Raw genomic sequence first — 21149 nt, 5'->3', positions numbered from 1 at the left:
AACTCAACTCAACTCAACTCAACTCAACTCAACTCAACTCAACTCAACTCAACTCCAATCAACTCAACTCAACTCAACTCAACTCAACTCAACTCAACTCAACTCAACTCAACTCAACTCAACTCAACTCAACTCAACTCAACTCAACTCAACTCAACTCAACTCAACTCACTCAACTCAACTCAACTCAACTCAACTCAACTCAACTCAACTCAACTCAACTCAACTCAACTCAACTCAACTCAACTCAACTCAACTCAACTCAACTCAACTCAACTCAACTCAACTCAACTCAACTCAACTCAACTCAACTCAACTCAACTCAACTCAACTCAACTCAACTCAACTCAACTCAACTCAACTCAACTCAACTCAACTCAACTCAACTCAACTCAACTCAACTCAACTCAACTCAACTCAACTCAACTCAACTCAACTCAACTCAACTCAACTCAACTCAACTCAACTCAACTCAACTCAACTCAACTCAACTCAACTCAACTCAACTCAACTCAACTCAACTCAACTCAACTCAACTCAACTCAACTCAACTCAACTCAACTCAACTCAACTCAACTCAACTCAACACAACTCAACTCAACTCAACTCAACTCAACTCAACTCAACTCAACTCAACTCAACTCAACTCAACTCAACTCAACTCAACTCAACTCAACTCAACTCAACTCAACTCAACTCAACTCAACTCAACTCAACTCAACTCAACTCAACTCAACTCAACTCAACTCAACTCAACTCAACTCAACTCAACTCAACTCAACTCAACTCAACTCAACTCAACTCAACTCAACTCAACTCAACTCAACTCAACTCAACTCAACTCAACTCAACTCAACTCAACTCAACTCAACTCAACTCAACTCAACTCAACTCAACTCAACTCAACTCAACTCAACTCAACTCAACTCAACTCAACTCAACTCAACTCAACTCAATTTCACTTTAAAGCCTCCAAATCTTACTTTCAGGTCTAAAATTACTCCTACATTGCACCAAGTCGTGACCATGTCAAACGTTTACCTCTGTTTTACGACACATCAGGCGAGGCCCTCCCAATTGGTGAAGCTTTATAGAAAGAGCTGCAAAACGTTGAGTAATGTATGAAACTCTGAGTGCGACACGAGGTCGGCGGTTCCATACCTTTTCGGAACTAAACCATCCCCGGAAAAACCAACAAAACGCTTTTTATTGTTACATTAAATTTGCTCCGGCAACAACGACCCAACAAGTGAGTTCTAGTTTCATCAACACCAATAAAACTTTATGATCCTTTCCCATCCCCTCTGCTTTCCCTGATTCGTTTTACAGTCGTCCCCAAAATCCCCAAACGAACACACACACACAGAATCGCGTGGTACATAGCATGCGAAAAACTTGTGATAATTATTCCGAAAATTTGTCAACGACTCTTTACTAGTTGCCAACAAACGCGTTTTTGGCCCTCGGCTTCGAATTGCTTTTTATTGCGGGCCCACACAAATAAGAGGGTCGGAATTTGTGGGGGAGAAAAGGGGGGAAAGAACTCATTTTAATTATCCCCCACAACTCGCCAACATTTTCCACCTTTCCGGTTTCGTCCTGGTTCAGTGGACAGTGGATGCAAAATATAATTTTTATTGATTATTTAAAGCTTAAATTCAATCATAACAAAAAATATCAAAATTCAAGAAATAAAAATAAACTCTTTTTGAAAGTTTCTTGCCTAAAAATGACCACGCATAATTCGCAATTTGAAAATGCGTTAAACAAATGAGTGCCAACGAGTTTTCCGCTAGGAAAAATTCCAGCTTTTCTGAACAAACAAAACTAAAAAAGGGAAATGAAGAAAATCCAGAAAAAGAAGGCTAGCGAAGCCACCCAAGAAAACGGCGGCCCGAAAATGGAGAAGTAATCATAAAATAAATCAAGGCACACGCCACCAACAGTCGGAATTTTGATTTATGTTCCGGCGCTTTATGTTCCTTCTCCCTCTCGCCCCCTGGAAACCACCCACCAGCAGCGCGGAGAGTCGGAAAAGCTTCCACATTTTCCACGAAAAAAAAGGTGGGGGAAGGCCTCCTCCAAGTCACAGCTCATCACAGCCAAAGGATGGTAGTTTCGGGAAAAATCGTGCACTTTTGTTTGCTTTTTAATGGCAAACTTTAACTTTACTCCGAATTCAGGGAAAACTTGCGAGGAAAGAAAAAAGTTTCCTTTTAGCTTTACGACCTCCCGGATTTGCCATAGCTTCTGCGCGCAGATAATTATGTCGTTTTGATTCGCAGGGTCGCACATTAAAAAAAGGCCAAGTTTGAGATGAACGACTCGAATTATCACGTGACGCTTTGACGCGGTCGTATTTCATTCTGACGTGACGTGGATTGCGACTCTTTTTTACGGGAGCAGCATCGTCAACATGGAAAAGGTCGTTCTTGAGGTTGAGGGCGATTTTTTAGTTTGACTTTTGAGAAAGGATAAGTTATCCTGTTGTGTGTTTGAAAAGATTATTATTACAGTTTGTTTTTGAGTTTATTTGATTTTTTTATGAAAGCAGATTAAAGTGTTTTCTCGTCATTTTATAGCACTGCACCTTATTTAAACCTCTACAACCCAACCCCGCCTTTAGACGGGCTTCGATTTAAAAAAATCGCCAAAACATATTTTTTCAAGCCATTTCTGATCTTTAAAAAGCATTGGAAAAAAGAACTCTTAAAATTTTTGAAAAATTATGGGTTGGAAGTTTTACTTAATTTATGTGACTTTGCCAATGTTTTTTTAAAATGTCATTTTCTTAGGAGTTAACTTTGGCTATGTTTATTATTAACATTTCCTGTATTTTAAGAAAAAAGGAGTTTCTATTTTCTAGAGTCCCAGAATAAGCCTCTACGCATTTTTGTACAATTAAAATGATGATGATTTTATAGCAGAAAATGTTACAAGAAAAAAAAAACGTGACTGTAAACACATGAATAAAAATGTATCCAGGTTTTTAAGCGAAGATGGCGCTCGAATGGTGAACGCCCGAAATGTCAAAATCGCGCAGTAGCACCAACATTAGAATAAAAATATGGCTGTCATGCCATGGCACACTTGTTCCGTAATGTTGGTACCACTGCGTGATTTTGACATTTCGGGCGTTCACCATTCGAATGCCATCTTCGCTTAAAAACCTCGATAGGCAAAATGTAATGATATGAGGTGGTAGAATCACGGTTACGATACGAATGTCATCCACATACAAAGCGTGTGAAGTCAAAATCGAACCAAGTTTTTAGCGCATAGCATTTGAAAAGGTCGTATGCGCATCGGACATAAATTACATACAAAAAAAAATTCATTTTTTTTCTTTAGAAAGATTTATGTTTAATCCCAAATTTGAACTAGGGGAACTGCATCTTATTCCATCGAGAACCTAATTTTGGCATATCAGCACTTTGGTGTTCAGATACAGCTAGTTTAAAGCATTTTTGACAGAAATTTAGTTAGTATTCTGAAAGCGTAATTCATTTTAATACAACGGACAGGAAATATCAAACAAATTTTTATTTATTTTTTCAAGGAAACAGAAGCTGTTCAGTTTTTATTTCAGTTCAGTGTGCTATGTTGTTTTTCTTCAATGGTCATGTTTTATTGATCTAATAAATGTTAAATGTAAAAACACGTAATGCTTGTGATTATCTCGCATATATATGCAAAAAAAGTAATAACCGAGGTAGAACTAACAAAAAACTTAATTTGGGAAAAAAATATATATTTATTTCATACGACCTTTTCAAAACCCGTACGTAAACAATATTGACAGCGCCTCTGGTTGGAACTTTAGGAAACTGTATGCGTGTCAGATACCTGGGTAGAATAGGCCAAATACTACTAAAAAATAAAAAGTAAACTAAACAAGATAAATGCAAATTAAAAAACTAAAAATTAAACATGAAAAACATAAAACAAGAGAAGTAAAGTTTTTTTGTAGAACAAAACATCCTCAAAATAACCTCCTGAACACGGGAAAAATAAAAAAAAATCGAAATCCTAATACTGTTAGGGTAACATTGAACAAAAGTAATTTTTCACGGTTTTGGCAATATTTCTGACTGGGTTGGAGAGTTTTTTTTTTTTGCAAAATCAAAAATACTAATTATATTCGATTTGGAATAAAACTGATTTTGGTAGAGAAATTCTGAAAGCGCCTCAGTCAAAAGTCCCCCACCCCCTCCTCCCCCATTCAAAAATTTTTTTCCAATGTTTAACGTAATAAACGCTTTTTAATTTCGTTACAAATATTGCATATTTAGACTACGGATCAGTGAATGAGGCAAGACCTCTTAATTTTTAATTTATCATAGGTTTGTTGGTATTGCAAATTTTTTGAAGTCAAAATGACAGTCAAAATGCATTTCCAATAAGTCTCAAAATTTTGAGGGCTGATTATACAAAATAGGCATGTGATTATTAGAAAATCGGTATCTTGGAAAGGAATTTTCTGATCGTTTGGTGTTTTCGGCAAAATTAGAGTATTTTGAGTATTTGGAAAAAACTGCCTAATTTTTCATAATTTGGATGAACAAAGTACCGTCATTTTCGCTTCGTTTGATACCCATACTGCCATATTTTTGAAAAAACACGGTATTTTGTGAAAATTTGAGTGTTTTCTAAAAAAAAACTGTAATAAAGTGTAAAGGCATACAGAATTTTGTTTCGTTAAATACCCATATTGCAAATTTAGAAATATTGAGTATTTTGGAAAAATAACGGTATTTTGTGAAAAAAGAAGTAATTTCCAGAGAAAAAATCTAGTAAAGTGATTTTTTTTTAAATTTGAAGTGCTTAAAAATACGATATTTTCCGAAAATTTTAGCGATTTCAAGAAAAAACAGTAGTAAAGTTTTGAAGCATACGATATTTTGCTTGGTTTGATACCTATATTGCAAATTTTGAAAATTTGAGTATTGTTGAAAATACCGTTTGCATTTTTTTTATATTTCAGTATATTCAAGATAAACTTAAAAAAAATGTATTTTGAAAAAAATATGATACCTGAAAAAAGCATACACACTTTTACTTCGTTTGAACATTGAAAATTTAAGTATTTTCGAAAAAAACACAATATTTTGTAAAAGTTTTAGTTAATCCCAAAACAATAAAATTTGAGTATTTTCCAAAAATACAGTATTTTGAGAAAATTGTATAATATCAACTGAAAAAACATACAAACTTTTGCTTCGTTTGATTCCCATATTGCAAACTTTGAAAAATTTAGTATTTTCGAAAAAATACGGTATTTTGTGAAAAGTTCAGTTTTTCATTTAAAAACTCGGAAGAATTTTAAAAGCATACAAAATTTTGCTTCGTTTGATACCCATATTGCAGACATTGAAAATTTGAGTATTTTCGAAAAAATACGGTATTTTGTGAACATTTTTGTTTGAAAAAACGATAACAAATTTAAAAGCATATAAAATTTCGTTTCACTTGATATCCAATGATTATTATTCATTTAGCAAATTTATAAAATATGAGTAATTTCGAAAAAATACGGTATTTTGTGAACAATTTTTAGTATTCATGCTTTGAAACCAACTAAATTTTTCAAAAAATATATTCTAAGTGAATATATTGAAAATTTATCATTATATTGTTAAATTAACTTGATTTAAAAAAGGTTTTAAAAATGAGTTATTGGTCATTATCGGCAATATAGTTATCGAAATAACGATAACGATAGATTATAACCATTGTCGTTATTAAAAAACTTGGCATTTTTTTTAAATAAACAAAATGGAAAGTATAAAAACGATGATTTGTAATTTTTTGTCCAGGTTTTAGATGTTTTACAAAAACATGACTTTTCCATAAACTAATAACTCCTAAACCAGATTTTGCACCATCACGCTGTATGGCTCAAAATACGTATATGTTAAGTCCTTTATATTTTTTCAAAGATCTCAAAAATTGAGAAATTTGCATTTTTAGAATTAAATTTTAAGTCATAAAAAGTTAAATGAAAAAATAAGATTTTTGTTTCGTGTACCTATTTTTCTAAAAAGTCTTTATCGTAACCTATAACATTGCCAAAGACACCAAATCGTTCAAAATATCACTTTTCAAGATGCAGAATTTCAAACATACCCATTTTGTATCACTATCCCAAAAAATTGTATGGAAAATTTAACAATGCAAAAAGATTTATTTTGTAATAGGGAATGTATGGACAAAATTTCATCCAAATCATTAAATGAAAATTTAAAAATCACGAAAATAATTCCGAAATTGTAAAATGGAATTAATCATATTGTGATACTTTTCGCTTAATATTTCTCAAAATTTTGGTTCAAATTTAAAATATGGTATTTTGCATAATTATTTTTCTGACCTATAAATTTTAAATGAAAAAAAAAAACAATTTGGAATTCAAATTTGAACTAAACTGCTCACAAATCTAAGCATAAAACCAATCGATCCTTTCCTTATCAAACCCAAACATCCCAAAAGAGTAAATCCCCCACTTACCGGTAATTTGTGTTCAGCTGCACGTTGTTGATGGCCACGTTGTCGAACTTGTTGGCCGTCGTCCACCGGGCCCAGTAGTAGGTGAAGTCGTTCGTCGACTGCTGCTCGCCGAAGCGGCACTTGAGGGTCAACGTTTCGCCTTCCCGCGTGTCCAGATTTTCATCTGCCCGGGCGACGGTACTGTGGGCCGTCACCAGTATCGTGAAAACTGTTGAAGAGAGGAAGGGGAAGAAGAGAGGGCAACATTATTACTCTGTGTGGAGGAAGATAGGGATGGACCCTTGTTTTTTTTTTTTTTAGATGGAGGAGGGGGTAATTAAAATGCATTTTCATTGCGCTTATCGACGCCAACTTTTTTTGGGGACTTTTGGCATTTTTTATTCAATCACAAATTAAGCGATAAAATGTGGGAAAACGAAAAAAAGTGCTCCAATTAGCGCGGTAGTTAAATGCAGAATTCCGTGGAATAGCTGCCATCGTTAGCTGTTTCGCGAAACACGATCTATTAATTACGGAGTTTATGAGGGTCTTCAGTTTTTGTTAAGCATCACGAAAAAATCCGGGTAATTTGATTCCAGCTAATTGAAACCGATTTTTTTTCAATGATTGGAAAATTCCTGTGAAAATTTAAATTTGAAGCGACTGTACTTGTGGGGACTGCTCCTTGGACATAACTTCATCATCATCACTCTGCTCGCCCCAAGGTCAACGTCCCCTGACCTGGTCGAGACCTCTGATGGTGTCTGAATTCCGGTAGCAATCTCATTGCCCTCAGCAAATCTATTCATTCCATTCACAGTGTTCACAGGCCCCACCCAGGTCCCATTTGTTATGACAGACGATTCAATTTTAATTTTAATAACTTTAATACATCTCTGGCAAAGGCCCGTTTCTGTACACATTCACACACATTTGACCAACTCTGCAAACACAAAAGGCAAAGGCAATTTCCCCGAGCTGGTGTGTAACCGGAAAGAGTCCTTCTTGCCGGCCGCAAGTAACGCACCACCTCCAGGAAAGACCGATGACATCCTGCACGCCAGGAAGATTGCTTTTTGCCCTCCCCCCGTCTACTATGTGCTGTGTGTGTGTGTGCTGTGAGTACACAGAAGCCACCACACCGTGTGTGAGTGCATTTTCCGACCTGCTGTCAGTCGTCGTAAGCCCCACACGTGGTCGACTCCAGACTCTGGCGCGCTGTCACCGTAAGTCCGTGTTCCGTCCACCGGGTCTTTCTTGATCAAATTTTAATCCGCCTGTAGTTGTAGCTGGGCGAGAGAGTGCCGCAGTCAGTTAGGGGTACCGTGGAGGGAGGGGAGTTTGAAATCTTAAATTATGATAAAAATGTTTATGGAAATTCAAAATTATTTTCATTATATTTATTTTCATATTCTTATTCAACTATTTTAGATTGCTGAATTCTTCAAAAATTTCAACCTAAGATTGAAAGTTTGTTTTCTAAAATTGAGAAACAGTTCAACAGTCAACAAATCCCATACGCTCAGTTTGTATGGGAGCTGTCAACATGCTCCCAGGCTGGATAAAAGATACAGTACAGAAAGCAAACAAAGTCATGAACATTTTGGTATTACAGTGTTTTATCGAGTTCCTCTGAAACTATTGGAAAATGTTAACCAATGTTGACAAGGTTATTAATTTTGCGCTAAAATTACTTGAAAACCAAAAATGTTTGGTTGATTTTTTAAATTATTTATATAGGGTATATGGCCCTATTTTGGACCTACTATGCAAAGCGTCAACATATTTCGCATTGTTCTCAGGAACGGTCTAACTAATTTGGCTCGTTTCAGGATTGTTTTGTGCCTTAATTTATGCTTAACAAAGTGTACTATTGAAATTTGGAAATAATTTAACCATTTCATTGTAATAAGCATTTCAAGTAAAACATTTCTTGGGTGCTTTTTGGACTTATTGAATGTATTTTGGAGACATCGCTGAACCTATTTTGGACCTACACTCTGATTGGTTGAAATTTGGACAACTCTAATTGCGGCGTGCGGCGGCAACACGCACACTTACAAATACTCGGTTTGATAAACCAAAGGGCCTATCCACGATTATAATTTGGAAAATATTTATTCCAGAAATCAAATAATTATGATAAAACAATGGATTTGAATTTTAAAACGTGTTTTAATTATATTGAATGAAAACTCACGCTTCTTTAGCAGGTTTCTGTCCTATTTACAATTTGCGTATTCTTACGACCTAATTGTTCAAGCATTAGAACATAAAAGACAACCCATCATTAGTCGCAATAAAACACCTTAACTTAAAATGAAATGAATGACAGAGATACATACACAATACATAACAAGTTACAATGAAAAAAGGTTCTAAATTTTACGCAGAGCTTAAGTTCAAATATTATTTTAAAAAAAACAAGAAATTTTAAAGGGAGATAATAGCTTGTAACTTGGTGTGAAACTTTCTCATCTGCCATGTTAAACTTTACAGTTGCTTGACAAAAAGTTTAACTACATGTTGCACTTTTAAAAACAATGTAATATTTGAAAAAATCTTTGTTTGAATACCAGGGTGCCTTTGATAGTCATAGTTTGTTTTGTTAAAAGCAGATTTGAGGTGTTCAAACATTATTTTTACTTTGAACTTATCATCACTTAGGTTGCTGATATAATTTTTAAGAAAATCGTTTATGTCAATATTTAGTTAACTAAGTTTATAAGCCTATTTAACCTTATACATAAAAGGTTTTAGGTAAAATTGAAGTAAAAATTAAAAATATATGCAGCTAAATTGGTGATAATGATGTTAAGACAAAAATAAATCATCATCAGTTTAAATTTTGGGATACTTTGCAATCGGTCCTAACAATCATCTAAATCTTTACTATCAATTTGCATTTTTATCGTTTAAAAAACATATTTTCGTTGTTTCTGTTAATCATTTGCTTTTTAAAACTTAGATTTCTTTTAAATAATTACAGTAAAGAAATTCAATTCAAAATATTAAATAAAAAATTATCAATTAATTTCAATGAAATATCGAAATAACCCTAGTAACATTTTAGGTTTAAAGTAGGCCATAAAAGCCTATTTAGGCCGTATGCGGGTTTTCAGAACCATGATAAAACCTGTATGTTTAAAAATGTTACTAGGGAAATTTATAAACTAAACTGGCAACACCTTGTTATACATGTGTTGGTGATAGCCTTGAACCGACGGCAAAGTAGGTCCAAAAACTGATCCAACGCGGCCAATTTGAAAAAATATTTTGCATTGAGTTTTTTTCGATAATAGAATAGTTATTTCAATGGTTTAGTGATGAAAAACATAAAAGAATTAAATAAACAACAGTTACATTTCTCGGAAACCAAACGATCCTGCTTACACATTCTGTTGGTTGGATTCAGTGAATTCGTACTTTAAGCGTCTAAACTACCTCGATTAATAAAAATAGGTCCAAAATAGGTACTAGGTCCAAAATAGGGTCATATACCCTACCCATTTAGGAAACTAGTAAAATCGTTAAAATTTCTCTAATTCGGGATTTTTTGGTGAACATGCAACCAGTTTCATTTTGATAACATTTATTTTTCAATCTTGTTGTTTTTCAGAAGCTTCAAGAACTTTATGCATAAGCCATTCATAAATGACAAATGTATTCGTAGTGGCGAAGAATATCACTAGGGTCAGTGAAAATTCACGATTTCGCGGACAGCGTGAAATGCGCGTAATATGGCTTTTTCCGCGAAATCCCGTGAAATTTTATGTTTGTGAAACTATGTTTCTGTGAAACTTGTTACTAATCGTTGCAATTCTCAACATATTTTATCAAACTTCAACAGGAAAAAAATAATCTTAAGAACTACTGTTGTTCAATTACTAATAAAGGGTTAGTGAATTAGGACGATTTCGTGCATGGTTTGAAAGCCTTGGAATTTATCAATTTTCTAATTTTTTCAAATAAGGCTGGTACAAATTTTATTTAAAATTTTTGTCTCCCCGCCCGAAAAATCAGGGAGCAAAAACTTTTTTTTTCAAAGAACTTCAAAATTTCAATGAAAACTTCAGTGCAATCAGCTGAAATCAATATTAAATGCATTCCTTTGCGTTCAGAATCATTTTTGGCATATTTAGGTTAAGGGGTTACATACATGTATATCGACAGAAAAGTCAGAGGCTGGTGTGAGCACAAACTAAATTTTATTTGACATCTATTTTCAGGGAATTAAAATATGCATTTTCATCTATTATCAAAACAATTTTAAAGATATTTGGTTGTATTATTGCCAAGATGTAGCTATTTGAAGTTAGCAGTTTCAAAAAACGGGTGCCACGATATCTCAACCCTGCCTTGACCAAATCGGCTCAAAATTTTGGTGAAGACGGTCTTGTGTGCATGACGAAGGCCGATTTTCAAAAAAAAGATTAAAATATTTTTGTGTTTTTCATATAAAAAATCGTCAGTTTTTGATTTTTGTATTTTTTAAAAAAGCAAAATTTCAAAATCAGGCTTCGTCATGCACACGGGATAGTTCTTGAGAGTCTTCACCCCGATTTTCAGCCAATTTGGTCCATCCTATCTCGAGATATCGTGGCACCCATAAATCAACTCGGTGTTTCGAGAAAAACGCTCAGAAAGTTTGACAGTCCGCTTTGCGCACGGCAAAATGTTGAGCTGAAAATCGTCTCTAACTCAGTTTAATCATGTAATATTTTCATGAAACTTTCAGGAGTGATTGAAAATCATCATTTTAGTGGATTCAATAAATTTTCTGAAATATGAAATTTTGTGATTTTTTACATGTATGTAACCCCTTAATTTAAAAAAATCTGAATTTCTGAAAAAATGATGTTCAGTATCGCAAAAAGGGTTTTTTGCCAAAATTTTTGTTTTGTTGAAAGCAAATTATTACAAAACAACTGAACTAGTGTAAAATGCATTTTAAAACACTTTTTGCATTCAAATGTTGAAACTTTGACTTGTTATTTGATTTTTTTTTGCCCCCCTCGACCCCAGCCTGAGCCGAGGGACAAAATCTTTGAAAGTATTTGCATCGGCCTAAGATCATAATAAATATTTCAACCATAAAGACGATTTAAGTCAAATTTAATAGTTTTCAAATGAAACGCTCGGTATAAACCATTTGATGAATTGTTCAGATTTTTTAGTTTTTTAAAGAAACTAACTAAATTTAGTAATATTTTCATTCGTTGTAGTAAAATTTTCATACCTATTTAATTTGAAAGGTATAATTTCAGAAAAAATAAAAGAATCATGCTTTGTTTCATTCAAAATAAAATGAAGAGTATTTTTTTTCTTTCAAATCACCTTTTAAAAACATTTCTGATTTTTTTCTGAGTGATGTTTAATTTTAAATTATTTTTGTGGATAATTCCCGTAAAAGCTAAAAAATACTTTTTTGCAATTCCGTCGTGAAACTACTTACTTTTCCTGTCATTCTTGAACGACGAAATAGCCTACTTTTCTGTACCAAAAATAACAAAATCGAATAGCAACACTTTTCAAAATAAATGCTGAAAAGTTTTACTTTTCAGCACTGAAATGGGTGCTGAAAAGTTGAACTTTTCAGCACTTGTTTCGAAAAGTAACTCTTTTCAATTTTTTTTTTTGATTTGAACGATTTATTGACAAAATACATGAAAATTTGACTTAAAAATTCACTCAATGGGTGTTTTTTGGATTTGCAAAAAATGTTGTTTGGAATCCGTTGCAAAACTTGATTTTTTCAGCACTCTTCGTGCTGAAAAAATCCTCTTTTTGCAACTTGTTGCATAAACTACTATTTTGGTATTATGAATTCTTATTATGAATGAAAATTTCGATTTCGTTGAAAATTATAATTATTTATTTGTTTCGGCATTAATTACTGCGTTCAAAAAAACTTGAAATGAAAGTTGATGTAAGGATGCATCAAATAACACAGTTTTGATATATAATGCGAACTTATATCCAAATAATTGATAAAACAGGATGAGGTGTCTGGGTTTCAAAGCGTCCGGGAATTCGAGTCATGACGTTATTATTTTTGTCTATTGTTTGTTAATTTGGTTTTTGAAAAGAGAGATGAAAACCATAAAAAATATTTTGAATCGCAGAAAATTCAAATTATTTTACTCATTTTGGCTGAACAAGATTTTTAAATCTTGTTTTGATATTAAATTCAAAAATATAAACTGATAAAACAGGAAAAAATCAGCGAAAAGTTTTTTTTTCAAAATTAAAAGTTTTTTTTTGTGTCACGTTCAAATTTAGTGAAGATTGTTTAAGTTTATTGAAAAATTATATATAATGAAGCATGAAAAGTAGCTTTCCTAAAAATCACCAAGAATAACATGGAATCATTAGGTGAGTAGATTTTTATTGCTTGTAAAGCATTGTGATATCATTTCCGTTTTTCCCTAACTCCAACTGTTGCAATAAAAAATTGCATGAAAATACCAAATTTTGGTAATAATTTTGCGACAAAAAGGTACCCTTCACTACCTAGTAATAGATAGTAAAATACCATGAAATCATACCAAAATCATGTATGTGGAAGACCACAGGAAACCCACAATCTGATTTTCCAAGGGCGCAGGAATACCTGGTATTGGTATTCAAGCAATGTTCAAAAATCCAGAAGACCTCATCTTGGTATTGAAATGGTTTTATTTTGTGGTATTATTTTACCCTAGGCATAACATGTTTTGGTATTATTGTGGTCTTCCACTTACAAGATTTTGGTATGATTTCATGGTGCAACCAATGGTACATTTTGGTCCCTGTTCTTTGCCCTAGTAATACCAAAATTATAATAGATTTTGTGTAAACATCGTAGTTTTCGTGAATCAAGCGCCCTCCGGCTTCTCAATGTAGTAATTTGTGATTGCAGACGGTATTGTTTTGATTCGCAGCATGTTGAACGAACTGTTCTTGATGCACGGGGTTTCTCTTTTATGCATTTAGGTTAGGTTAGGCAGCAATCCTGCTCGTAAAGTGAACTTCTTATGTAAAGCTCGTGGACCCATCTTGATGTTTATCTATCCAGTCAGAATCACAAATTTAAAATATTGTTAGACATTGTAAATAGTAGACCACTCCACTCCACGGTACTTGCTGCATCGCGTTCTCCACTCTGCTGTACTGCACCTTGAGCCAGCTGGACAGCTGAACCGGTTAAGGATGGTGATCCACTTCTTAAGTCCACGTGTCACCCATGCTCCCGCACCCAACCCCATTACGAGTGGCTACTTTCGCAGTAGAACCAACAGCTGCTGGACACAGTGGACATTCGAGTGAAAAACGTACGGAAAAAGCTTTCAACTCTTCTGAAGAGCGGGTGCGGGGAGTGAAACCCCAGAACTTGAGGTATGTTTGCAAAGCTGCACACACAATCATATACCTTGGTCTGCTCAGCTCGCAGAAACCAACAAGATTCGCCCTGGAAGCCATTTCGCACACACACACACACACGTACTCTTGAGCTTCACTTTGAAACTGTTGAAGTAAGCCACTGAGAGCAAGAGGACGCGTTTTTTTTGCTCTTCTGGTTGCTGCTCTGCTTTCATCTGGCAAATGTTTGCGCAAAGGTACGGTGCACACACACACACACACACATACGGGAACACACATACACTCACACTGCAGAGGTTGACAAACATATTGCAAATTATAACGCGCTGGAATTATCCTTTTGGGAATCCGGTGAGCGCAGATAAAAGTTGCCCGGTCGTAATGCGACTGCAGAATGATCAAAAGAGGGACTTTATTAGGGAGTCGTTTACGGTTTTTTTTGAAAATTGAAATTTAGTTTGTGGCGGGACGTTGTTTAGGGAGGGTACATAAACATGGTTGGTTGTAAAACCATAATTTCAATGGTTTTTTAAGTCAGGATATTAAACAACATTATTTTCAATAACTCAAAAACAAGCAGATATGGTTGAAAATTTTAATGTCTCCAACATTTTATAAATGACATTCTCGAAACCTTAATATTAGAAAAAAAATTCTGACCCAAAAGAAAATTTATCAATAAATCTATTTTATTAAGATTTTTATGGTTGAAATTTATTAATGTCTTGTGTTTTTTTAAAATAAAACTGAATAGATTATATGATTTAAAAATGATAAAAACAATAACACAATGCAATTAAATGGCCAATAACAAAATTCAAGTAGTTTCCAGTCAGTTTTAAAATTTCCAAAGATTTGGTGAAATGTGTTTTACGAAGGTTTAAACGTTTTTTGTTTTGTATGAGCGGTTATTCAAATGGCTTAATGGCTCAAATGGACAAAATTCATTCAGTCGAAGTTAATAAAATCGTGAGACATGTCATTTTATGGGAAATTTAATGTACTTTTCGAATCTGAAATAACCCAGAATGGTCATCTACTTATTTAGAAAAAAAAAAATCATTTTAAAATTGCGTGTTTTTTCTAACTTTGCAGGGTTGCATTTTAGAGTGTACTAATGTTCTACAAAGTTGTAGAACAGACAACAATAAAAATTTTGATTTATAGACATAAGGAGTTTGCATGTATTCTTCACGAGTTATTAGAATTTTACAAAAAAAGTTTTTTGAAAAAGTTATGATGTTGACCATTTTTGACCAGTTTTTGGAATTTTTAACCCCTAAAACTCCATCGTGTGCGTTGGAAAGTATTTTTTTCGGAAGGTGCATTGCGAGAATCAGATTTTTTTTCAAAAACATATTTTTTGTGGTGAGTGGGTGAATCCGGTTTGTTTTTTTTTTTTTATTTTCAAAAAACCCCCTCATACAAGCAGTGCAATAGCTTCAACAATCGTCCAAGGGGTCATTCTTATGCAAAATTAGCTAATCTTTCCGAAAATAAGTTAAAGTGATTTTGCCAAATTATCCTATCTGAATAAAATATTTGTAGAAAAGCCGTCTGTCAACCTAGATTACGGTTATTTTCTAAACAACCGTGACATTTTTTTTTTAAATTGCATTGTTTAGAATAAACTTTCGAATGTTAAACTTTTAAATTTGGCAAAAAGTACATGTTAAAAGTTTTGTATGGGACTTCGGATAATCGAATCACGAACATTTTTTGTTTTGTTTTTTTTTTGTTTCCGTATTTTTAACATCAAATTTGAGTTCTGCGACCCCATTTTAGTTATATTTGAATAGTTGATTGCCTATCAAATTACAAAATAACCTTGTTGGCAATAATTGTGAGTTTAATTTAAAAATAACAATAGTTCCCATAATTTTATAGAAACCAGAACATTTGGCAATAACTCAGTGAAAAAGACTGCTTGATGTGCACCGTTAAAACCATGCTTCTCTTTTTACTAATTGCCTTTTTTAAAAGTGTATTTTATATTTTTTATGATTCAGGGGATTTTGAACTGTTAAGTTGAATGTCATTGAACCCAAAAATGCAAAAAAAAGTCTTGTTTGCCGACAGGGTAAAAGATAACGGAAAGTTTGTTATAGAAAAATCGTTAAGCTATGAGAAATATTGCGATTGGCTTAAAAATTTATAAAAAAGAAAACAAAAAAAAAAATAGTAATTCGCAAAAGCTATAAGAAAAAGTCCATCCAGTCCCGAAGTTTTATGGTACATTTGGAAGTGCTTCAAAGACCTTTCGAATGCAATTACACAGAAAAAAAATGATGGTAATATTTATCAGGAAATGGTGACAGATTTTGTGTCAAAAAAATTATTAATTTTACCCTAGAAAATGATGAATTCTTATCAGCTTTTGATCAATCAGGTTCACATTTTTACACATTTTTTATGTAATATTACAGTCATTCCACATATTCGGAACACCCACAAATTCGGAACACTTTTGTAATAATTTGTCTATAGCACGCCAAATGCAACTTTTCTCTCGACCCTTCTATTTTTAGGACCTTTATTTGGACATTCTCTTGCTATTTCACTAGTAAAAGTAGTACAAAAAACTTAATTTCAAGACTATTTTATCCACAGCATCAAAACACTACCTCCAAATGGCCTGTTTCATGATTGTGGGATGTTATTGTGCCTCCCACAATAGTGGAACATCTGAATTTAACTGATATTTTCACAAAAAAAGTTATCAGACCATCACTAAGCTTGAGTTTCACTGGTTTCAGTGTGTGAAGTCATTTTTTTGTTACAAATATGTACTCCTGGAGAGATCCAAACTTTGTTTACATCCATAAGAAAAAAGTGTTCCGAATTTGTGGATTTCAAGGGTTTAAGTTTTTCTTCAAAAACTTGATATAAAAATTAAAATTTGCAGATGTTCGATACAGCATTCGAAACATCGCAAGAAAAGCTTTCAAATGAAGGTAAAAGCGAATCATTAAGTTCAATTATCGATTTGCTATGATTTTTGGAACACTGGCCGATCTGTAAACTGTTCCGAATATGACTTTACTCAAAAAAGAAGTAATATTCAACCTACCAAATTTTCAACATTCTAAAATTCATTTTTTTCTGTGTAAGAGATTCGGAATTGATTAGGTTTTACGAAAATGCGAGCAATTTTAAGACTTTTTTTAGTTTTTAGGATCACAAACTGCATTGCCTGTACACAGCGAAAAAAATATTTTCAAATATTTTCAGTTGATTCATTACAAAAACAATATTGGAATTTTAAAGTTTTTGGCAAAAAATTCCCCTTTTTTTGAGAACACAGAAAAAAATGATGGTAATATTCATCAGGAAATTGTGACAGCTTTTGTGTAAAAAAAAGATAAATTTTACCCCAGAAAATGATTAATTTTTATCTGTTTTTGATGAACATTCATCAGGGTCACATTTTTACACATTTTTAATGTAATATTACTCAAGAACCTACCAAATTTTCAAAATTCCAAAATTCAACATTTTTTTCTATGAAATTTCCAAAAAGGGAACAGCAAAAAAGAACTAAAGGAAATGTAATTACGACCGATTCAAATTGTTTATGTTGCGTTTAAATTTGGCTTCAATTGAATAGAAATCTATCTCCATTAAAATTTGGAAGCTGAAAAAATGTTTTTGTTTGCAAATTTGGCTTCAGTTCCAAGGGAGGACGGTTTGTAAGTTTCGCTCTGGTCCAATATTTCTCGCAAAACTTGTTCAAATATTTCACAAAGTTTACGCAACTCGCAGTGCACTTGCTCGGTTCGACTGACTGACTTTGCAGAACTTGCGGACCTCCCCCGCCCAACTTCAAGTTTAAATCTACACAAAACTTTACAGCGTTCATTCCCTTGTCGAAACCGCACAGCTTCTTGAAGCAGCAACACTTGAACCCAATCCTGTTGGCTTCTTTGAAGTGGAACAGTTTACTAAAGTTTCCATTCCTTCTTGCAGTGAACAACAACAACGCTGCTACTACTTATTTAGTTGAGAATTTTACAGGTAGAAATGAGCAACTGGTGGTGGGGTAGGGGGGCAAATCTGGAAACAAAAAGGGAAAACGTAATAATTGAAAATATAATAATGGAAAAGAAACTGTGTAACCACGGACCGAACGACCCGCCACGACCGGGGATGTCAGCGAAAGGTTAGTTAGACCTGCCCCTCTACGTAGGAGAAAGGGAGGGCTCAGGGGAGAAGTGCAGCTCGCGGTGCATTACATTACTCCGGAGCAGTGAAACCAGCTAGAAGCCAGAAATCCAGTTCATTTTTTTCGCTGGAATTATTAGTTTTCTACCTCGTACCCCCACAGAGAGGCACTACACTCAATTGCTTTTCGAAATCTAAATTAAAAAAGCTTTTACATAAACTAAAAAAAAATGAAAATTGACTTCATCATAAATTCTTATAAAAAATGTTTTAGGAACATAATTTTCCAATTTCAATAAATTAGAGAGACATTTCTAAAAACTAGTTTAAGAGACACTTCAATCTATTTAGGATGCAAATCGATTATTATTATTTGGAACTGAGTCTAATTCCAAGCTCCGAGAGGTTGGAGAGTCACGGTAAGTCCAACACAGCTAACACACAATGGTTCATGTTCTTATTTTCGAACCAGTTTTGCCCGGGCTTTCAAGCACATATGTCGCAGGGTTATCATAAATTAAAATTTACATGGAGTCCGCCCTCTTCTCCCTTCCCCCGTCCAGAGCAATTGGGCTCAAGTCGGATTCTGGGGCAAGAACCGTGTGTAACGAGTTTCCTTTTTCTCCTGCTGCCTGCTGTTGGATGCTGTTGGAATTGCACGCTGCAGTTCATGTTCACGGTGTTCTTGCCCCCACCCCCCATGCTTCTTTTTTTTGTTATTAAATTTAAAAACTCAAGCGCAGTCCGTTCGCTGCGGTTAAATTATGCTCCTGCTCTCATTTGTCAAGCTCAACACAGTTGGAAAAGTTTTGCTGCGGGGAAAATTACTTTTTTTTGTGTGTGTCTGTTTGGCGATCACGGTTGGGCTTCAGGTTTTGTCGGGGAAGGTAAGTTCTTGTAACATGTTTTCATTAAAAATGAGCTGAGTAGGAATTGCATAATAGAAAACATTAAACGGATATACTTCGGGATCTCATTTAAAAAGGCATCATCATCATCATCTTTTGCAGACTTTTTCACAGAGTCAAGAAGCTTTTAAAAGGAATGACTTATAAGGGAATTGTAAGAGCAAAGGTTCGACCTGCAGCTTGTATGGGACATCTGGGACTACAATCTGAGACTGAGAACGCTTTGGATAAGGCAGTTTAACATTTGAACAACTCTCTACGAAATCGGCCGATTTCGTCCATTTTTATTTTTTGTATTTTTTTATTTGACTTAAACTTTGTGGGGGCCTTCCCTATGACAAAATAAACTATTTTGTGTGATTGCATCATCCATACAAGTCTCCATACAATTTTGGCTGCTGTCCATACAAAAATGATATGTAAATATTCAAACAGTTGTAACTTTTGAGTGAATTTTCTGATCATTTTGGTGTCTTCGGCAAAGGTGTAGGTATTGTTGAGGACTTTTGAGAAAAAATAGGTACACGGGAAAAAAAATTGCAGATTCTCAATTTCAGGGGACAAAAATCCGCAACTTTTGAGCCATAGTGAAACATGGTCAAAAAATCTGCCTCCGAGTTATAATTTTTAAAAAAAAAACAGTGATTTTTGGAAAAAATCGAAGTTTGATGCAAATTTAAGTTTGACATTATTTTTTATGCTAAATTGAATTTGCAATCGAAATGTTTTCAAGACATAGCCACCGAAAGTTTGATTTTAGTGAAATATTTGCAGTTTTTCAATTTTTAAAAATAGTGACCATTTCTAAAAATATTTTTTTGAGAAGTTCAGAAAATTTGCTATTAAATTGTCTTAGAGACATTGAAGATTGGACCTCGGGTTGCTGAGATAGAGCCACTTTAAGGAAAAGAAACACGAAAATTGAAGTTTTCTTTTTCTCACCAAAATAACCCACCATATTCTAATGACGATATCTCAGCAACTAATGGTCCGATTATCAATGTTAATACATGAAACATTCGTGAAAATTTTCGATCTTTTCGAAAAAAATATTTTGAAAATTTTTAAATCAAGACTAACATTTTAAAAGGGCCAAACATTGAATATTACGCCGATTTGGACCAAACTTGGAGGGAACGTTTATCTATCGATAGTTAACAGAAATCCCAAGTTTGGTGCTGATCTGACCATCCCTCTATTTTTGGCATCGCCCTCTTTTTTGACGATTTTCTAAAACACTTTTTTTTCTTTAAATCATGACTTTACAAATACTTGAGCAAAATAATTTCTACAGGTTGCATTTTTTAGAAAATTGTCCAAGGAATTCAATAAAAATGAAATTTCAACCCTTAAATGCCCACTTATATTATATTTTAACGTTTTAGATACCGTAAACTGGGGTGACTTTGATAGCCCGGGGTGACTTTGATAGGTTTTTCAAATGCCCGTCAAATTAATATCTAAACATTTTTGAGAATTTTGAGTATGTAAGCATTAAGGGATAGCTTATTATCGAACATATATGCAAAAATGAGACTGTTTAATTGGATGTATCAAAATTAGTGGCCAAATCAAATTTCTATCAATGTCACCCCGAGCTATCAAAGTCACCCCAGTTTACGGTATTAAAATTCAGTTTTGACCTATTCCTTATATTTTTATTTGATTTATTTTATCACCATCGTGTTCCCCGGACAATTTTACATAATAATCAATGTAGACCTCAAACTAAAATGAACTATTGGCGAGATACAGCGATTTTACTGAAAAAAGTATAATTTTGCGCAGCACTTGGAAGTACATGGTGTACTTTTGAACAAAAGGGATGAATCTAGCATAGTTCGGTTTTTATATGTGAAAAACTTATTTCGGATTTGAATTCATAGCGCAAAATCAAACTTTTTCAGTAAAATCGCTGTACCTCGCCAATAGTTCATTTTAGTTTACGATCTACATTGATTATTATGTAAAATTGTCTGGGGAACACGATGGTGATAAAATAAAACAAATAAAAACATAAGGAATTGGTCAAAACTGATTTTTAATACTTAAAACGTTAAAATATAATATTAGTGGGCATTTAAGGGTTAAAATTTTATTTTTATCGAATTCCTTGGACAATTTTCTGTAAAATGCAACTTGTAGATAGTCTTTTGCTCAAATAGTTGCAAAGTTATGATTAAAAAGAAAAAAAAAAATTTAGAAAATCGTCAAAAAAAGAGGGCGGTGCAA

General features: G+C 33.7%; 1 protein-coding gene across 1 annotated transcript in view; it reads right to left on the bottom strand.

The window, feature by feature from the left end:
• Positions 1 to 21149, bottom strand: part of LOC120415661 (irregular chiasm C-roughest protein-like) — a 458525-nt gene that overhangs the window by 142600 nt on the left and 294776 nt on the right. Inside the window, exon 2 of the mRNA XM_039577245.2 lies at positions 6508 to 6715. Coding sequence (XP_039433179.1) covers positions 6508 to 6715 — 208 coding nt within the window. The remainder of the gene's footprint in view (positions 1 to 6507; positions 6716 to 21149) is intronic.

Source organism: Culex pipiens, chromosome 2 (assembly GCF_016801865.2).
Source record: "Culex pipiens pallens isolate TS chromosome 2, TS_CPP_V2, whole genome shotgun sequence".
NCBI classification, from domain to species: domain Eukaryota; kingdom Metazoa; phylum Arthropoda; class Insecta; order Diptera; family Culicidae; genus Culex; species Culex pipiens.
This window is presented reverse-complemented; position numbering and strand designations above follow the sequence as displayed.